A 6,672-nucleotide genomic window follows, 5' to 3' on the forward strand; every position below is an offset into this window, starting at 1 on the left:
GCATGCATCACATAAATGTTCAATGGTTTGGTTGGTATGTGCTGGAGGCCACGAAACTAACGCACCTGATGCCACTGGACTATGGCAAAGAACAGTAGAGGGCATACAACTGCAGTAGAGGCTTCAACCTCAGTGATCCTTGGTGGAACGATAGGCTGGATCTCAAACAATTATGGTGTCAGCATATTGCGTCTAGTCAACCTATTCACAAACACAAACAATTATGATATAGAAGTTTAAAATTTAACAAACACATGAATATAATAATTACATAATTCATAATGACTATGATTATCAGTTACATTAAGGACTCCTAGTCCATTGAGGAGACGTCTATAAGTACAAAGCCTATTCTCGCCTCTGTCATTATCTGGTCGTAACCCCGCCCACCTATAATCTCACGATAGTTAAGACACCACAAAACTATCTAAGTAACTTACGAAAAAGATGCTACAATAAATTTATACCTCTCAAAAAGGGAAAACGGCGCATTACATATCCCTCCGGCCTCAACATTTGTATACGGTGATATGCCTATTAAAGTAATAAATTGCCGCATCCACCCAGATTTCGCTACCGGTAATACGTGGCCCGGCATCTAGCGGTAAAGTCAGGCCAGCACTGCTGAGCCCATGATAACCTCCCACACCGATCCAAGTCCTCCAAAAGAAGCAACCATCTAATGTGCACCCTAGAGTCAGAGGTATCCAGAAACAGCATGTCTTCGATCAGCTGCATGATATAAATCCTAGTACAACGCACGCAGTAGGCGCTCCTTAGTCAGGTGCTCCTCTAACTCTCCGTGCATAGTGTCTTGAAACCAGCTCAGCTTGACAATCCACTTCGTCTGTGACTATCTGTCATTAAGGTCCAGAACAGCTTCCAATAACTGCTGACACAACTCCTCAATGGACCGTCCTTGATAGAACTGCTCCCACCCCACCCACGCATCCACTGACTAGATCTTAATCAATGACGAGTCTCAGCTGGTATGCCACATCATGCAGTGTGATGGTTATCTCCCCACATGGCAAGTGAAACGTATAGGACTCGGGTCGCCCTCTCTCCATCAGAGTTGAGACCAACGGCCAGTCATGCTCCCACTCCACCATGTAAGCACCATGCTCGAATCCTGCTCGTCTGAGATGTGGCCTAATCTACTCGGATGGATGTCCCAACAAATTCCTCCTGGTACGTAAGACTTGAGGCACCTATCAAATAAAATAAATCAGTAAAACAAAAAAGAATTAACAAGTTACAACACAAATTTAAATATCAAATATATAAATAACATGAGTTACAAAGTGTACCATTCGGTCATGTCTGCCTGCAATGTGATCGACCTGATCCAGTCTATACAGGGCATTATCGTAGCCCAACAATTCTGGCTCCATGACAAAACTTTAACAGAACAAATTAGAATAACTTCATTTAAAATTAAATGAATAAACTAAATTTACTAAATTACCTAAATTAACTAAATTATTTCACATTAACTAAATTACCTAAATTAACTAAATTATTTCAAATTAACTAAGTTTTTATCACCTACCTTCAAAGTAAATCTAACAAAAAAATCAAATGGATCTAAACCATAATTTAGATAAAATAACTTAATTTAAGATTAACTATATTATATTGCCGATTACATTTGGCAATAATAAAATAAACGAAAAACAGCATAACAAAATTACCTAAACTAATTCTAATTAGTTTAAACGAAACAATAATCAAAATAAAATTTTCTCTTCCCTAACATCTATTCATAACCATATCATCATTTTACATATTCTAAACTAACAATACATACATAATCATATAAAGTAAGTGTATCATCGAGTTATCAAACTAATTAACGTAACTAATAACTTAATCTAACTTGATAAACAAATATATTCAAATAATAAACAACAACAAATCAAACAAAAAAGATATACATAACAACAGAATTACCTGAAGCTGACAAACTCAAGAAATCAATAACTTCAACGAAGAGAGTGAAGAAAATTCAGCATGTGAAACGAAAATGTAAAATGTGAGAAACATAATTACAAACTGATTAGAAAAAGAAAATAGAACAACAGAATTACTTGAATCAACTAGAAAGACTAAAAACTTTAACAATGCCTAAAGAAATAACTTTAACAGCAGAAGAGAGGATGAGAGTGAATAAAGTTAGAAAGGTAAAGGTGAAATGAAAATGTGAAATCCCAAATGATCCTTCATGCTCTTTTAAAGTTGAGATAATTTTTTAGAAAAAATAAGTTTTTTTTTTAATTTTATAATAAAAATCCTAAAATTAGGTGTAATATTAGTCACAAAAATTATTATATTAATTCAGAAGAGCTAAAAATATTAATAAAACAGAGTGTGATATATGGATTAATATTTTTTAAAAATAGATTATTAAAAGTAAACAACAAATATTAAATTCAACCATCATATATTCATAAGTATCATGTTATCATTTTTTATTGATCAAATAATTATATCCGTATTTATATATTTAAAAATTATTATTTATATAATTAACACATTAGTTTTAATTTAACAAATTAAAAGTTATATATCTGTATTTATATACTAAACTCGTTTATTAATTTAATTTCTAAAAAAAAATTATCCTGTTGTTGCCAAACCCGTCTAGACTTTTGTTTAAAAAAAATTGGCAAAGAGATAAAATAAATAAATGAAGAAAAAGTGAAATTGTGAAAATGACGTGGCAGATTCATGTGGCAGTGGAGGAGCTCTCATCGCCAAGAATGGGAGAAAAAGTGGAGGACCGTGATGGAATTGGAGACCAATGCCGATGTTCCTTTCCTTCTCTTCTCTTCCGCCATTGAATCCATTCATCTCTGAACCTTTTCCTCTTCACTCACGCTTCTCACGAACAATTCTTCACTTCTTGAATTGCATGACATAACATTGCTCTCTTTATTATGTTTCACGAACCCCATTTTCTCGTTTTCACTTCCTTCCTTCTCATTTGCTCGGAAACTTCGTTCCCAATGAGTTTCACCTGATTCTGAAGGTGGGTTTCTCAAAAGTTTGCGGCTTTCAATGGAGAATGACCGCTACGCCAAGGAATTGGAGGTGGCCGTCAGAGTGGTCCACGTGGCATGCGCCCTATGCAGGAGGGTGCAAGAGAAACTCTTTTCTAACGACAGTGACCACGTTCTCTCCAAGGATGATGATTCCCCTGTAACTGTTGCAGGTATTTCCATGGAGATTACAATCCCCCCCCTTTTTTGTGAATTTTGTAATTGCTAGATGGGATTTTCGAAATGTTAAAGTAGATAATGCAGCTCCAAATTTAATATAGGATTTGCAAATCTTGGTATAATATCAACGGTTTAGAGGTTGTATGACATTGTTTATGTTATCAACGCTATGTGTGTAGTTTCACAATTTGTGTCGCAAGAATAAAACTTTGACTCTTCTAAAGTGTTAGAATAGTAAATAAAGTGCAGTGGCAATTTTGGTTCAATCTCAGTCATTGATGAGAAACTCAGCTGTTTAGTATTTTGTAAGTTGTAAACACTAGAATCAGCGTATGGTAAATCATCTCTGTACTTTGAAGTAGCCAAATTCGCATTTTCTAAACTTACATACATGTGTATATTTCAAAGTTAGTGGTTGAATCTCTGCTCTAGAACAAGGTATGAGTCTATGACAAAGGATATGACTTTGTTACTCACTTGAAATGGCGACATGTCCTTTTTCTGGTAGAGTTTGTTTCTTTCATAATGCTCATTTTCTAGATGATGGAAATCATATTTTTACAGTGCAGGGAAATTTGAAATCTCAATACTTTGTTTCTTCTTAGCTCATCAAATATGAAATCAGCTTGATCAATGTCTAGGGGGTTTTGCATTTTTATTTTGTATATATGCCTTGAGTGTCAACTGAACCAGTCAGTTGTTGCAAGTTGTGAACTTCTAAAAGGGTTATTGTGTTAATGGCCAAATTTTATCGGTCGCTTGCACACTGTTATATTTCACACAATTGCACTCAAATCAAATTATCAAATTCCCTTTTTTTTAAGTCCTTCAGCACTAAAATAATCAATCTGATACAATAGAAAGAAGCAGGAACCTGGTTGAGGGTTATTATACTTTACACTGAAATCAATCTGAAGTTCAACCATTTTCTTCCTAGTGTCATACTTTTATATTTGATGCTGAGAAGTTGTTTTTGGTGCAAATATTGATCAAATTTAACTAACTGTGTATTTCATTTGATATCCCTGCATGAGAAGATTTTAGTGTACAAGCAACCGTCAGTTGGTTACTTTCAGCAACTTTTGGGGTTGAAAATGTTTCCATTGTCGCCGAAGAAGATATACAAACTATATCGAAGGATGATTCAGCAAATCTGCTGGCAGCTGTGGTGAACACTGTCAACGAGTCCTTGGCCTTAGCATCCAACTATGGTCTTCAAAGTCCAGAGTCAACTCTTGGGAATTCAGAAGTTCTTGAGGCCATTAGGCGCTGCAACTCAACTGGAGGACTTAGAGGAAGACATTGGATACTTGACCCTGTTGATGGCACATTAGGATTTGTACGCGGGGATCAGTATGCCGTTGCTCTGGCATTAATTGAAGATGGAAATGCTCTTCTTGGGGTTCTTGGGTGTCCTAATTATCCGCTGAAGGCAGAATCGCTCAATTATAATCACCAGCATCATCATGAAACCATGTCGGAATCATCTTCACCGGTTTGTGACGCATCCGAAAAAGGTTGTATCTTGTATGCAAGGAAAGGCAGTGGTGAGGCATGGTTGCAACCATTAATTTCCAGAGATAAGGTACTAGAGTGGCCAAATTACGCTCAACTTATTCGCGTTTCATCCGTTGATGATCCGGCATTGGCAACTCTTTGTGAACCAGTGGAAAGGGCCAACTCGAACCATTCCTTCACCGCTGGACTTGCTCATAGCGTGGGACTTAGGTACAAACTTTTCTACTATGTCTATTTCTATCAAATATCCAACACTTTAGCCTATTTCACTGACTCCTTATTGACCGGAAATATCTCCTTTTAAACACTAATGGAGAATCCATTAGCACACAGGGATGGTGTTTAAAGGTTTTGAAATTAGGCAGGTTAGAAGCCATTAGAAGTAGAAAATGCTAGGATTAATTAGTTAGCAACTAACTATTGTAGAATATTATTAGAAAGAAGATTAATTATTTGAGCCGGAAAAGTTTTTAATTCTTGATAGTTAATCAGAATTCAGGGTAAAGAGTTCACGAACAATTTGATATTTAAGTTAATGATTCGAGTAATTTAGTGTATATATTGAGTTAATAATTTCGTTGAATTGTTGTTATGTAGTCTGTATTCTTGTTAGTGATTATATATGTGTAGTCCCTTTACACTTGTACTTGTTATTTAATGTTCGTTCAAACTTTGAATTTAATTTTGACGTATCGTCAATATAAAACTTTGTAGAAAAAATACTGTTGGATGCTGGGACTTTTGAATCCTCCGTTAGATTTGGAAGTGTTTCTTTAGTTACGAAATTCCCCATACTAATTGAAGCAATGCTATGACGTATATATTTAGGAATGTCTCATTTTCTTCTTTCAAAACCTGGTGCAGAAAACAGCCGTTGCGTGTCCACAGCATGGTCAAATATGCAGCAATAGCACGGGGAGACGCCGAGATATTCATGAAGTTCGCAAGATCCGGGTATAAGGAGAAGATATGGGATCATGCTGCTGGTGTTGTGATTGTGGAAGAGGCCGGTGGTGTGGTAACGGATGCCGGGGGACGTCCTTTAGACTTCTCGAAGGGAATGTACTTAGAATGCCTTGACCGAGGCATAATCGCTTGCTCCGGCATCACGTTGCATGAGAAATTGATTGCTGCTGTTTATGCCAGTTGGGACTCCTCAAATCTGTGAGGCTTCTCTCTTTCTCTTGCAAAAATTTTGGTAGAGCCAAAAGGGTACATTATCTCTCATTTTTCTCCAAAATTATGTGTAATTCAGGGAATTACTTACTATCTTTTTGTAGTAAATAAACTGATAGTGGAAGGATACATATGACATTGTGGGAAGCAATATTACCTTTAGGGGAATTTTGGTATCAAATAGTGAAAGGAGATGGAGATAATATTTCTAATGAGAATTTATTTGAACAAGATATGTTTGGACAAATTCAATAATAACTAGTGTTGTTTACTAAAATGAAATATTTATTCAGTAGTAGTTGTAAAATGAATTTCAAACTGGATTGTGAAGATCTGTCAAAAGGACATGCCTATATGGCTATAAAATAGCTCTATGGTACTTTTTAGTTTTATTTTTTCAATGATGGATAGTGGAGACTCTATCATAAGAAGCCAACCATTGCCATAATGCCATATTGCCACAAATGCCATCCCTTTCTTTTTCAAGTTTTTTTATTATTTTAATTAACATTACAAAGGCCCAAAAAACTAATTTTGTTTGGTATTGAAACAGGCCAAGGCCCAAAACAATCTTGGTTTATTAGTGCTGCGCCCAAAGTTGAAAAACAAACAAATAAATGAACGTCCTATGCCCAAAATAAATAAATAAACAAAAGAACGTCCAAAAACAATTGGGGAAAAAAAAAGACAAAAGCAACTTAATGGAGAGTTCAAGACCAAAAATAAAATTAATGGAGAGTTCTTTTCATGAGTGATT

At 35.6% G+C, this 6,672-nt stretch overlaps 1 protein-coding gene across 1 annotated transcript; it reads left to right on the forward strand.

Moving 5' to 3' along the window:
• The first annotated feature begins 2,687 nt into the window (after window positions 1–2,687).
• On the forward strand, window positions 2,688–6,192 carry LOC112772318 (3',5'-bisphosphate nucleotidase AHL). The gene is made up of 3 exons (XM_025817245.3): window positions 2,688–3,214; window positions 4,259–4,949; window positions 5,604–6,192. Exons 1-3 carry the CDS (start codon window positions 3,061–3,063, stop codon window positions 5,905–5,907), a joined length of 1,149 nt encoding a protein of 382 aa, XP_025673030.1. The 5' UTR covers window positions 2,688–3,060; the 3' UTR covers window positions 5,908–6,192.
• The last annotated feature ends 480 nt before the right edge of the window (window positions 6,193–6,672 follow it).

This window comes from Arachis hypogaea, chromosome 18 (assembly GCF_003086295.3).
Source record: "Arachis hypogaea cultivar Tifrunner chromosome 18, arahy.Tifrunner.gnm2.J5K5, whole genome shotgun sequence".
Taxonomy (NCBI): domain Eukaryota; kingdom Viridiplantae; phylum Streptophyta; class Magnoliopsida; order Fabales; family Fabaceae; genus Arachis; species Arachis hypogaea.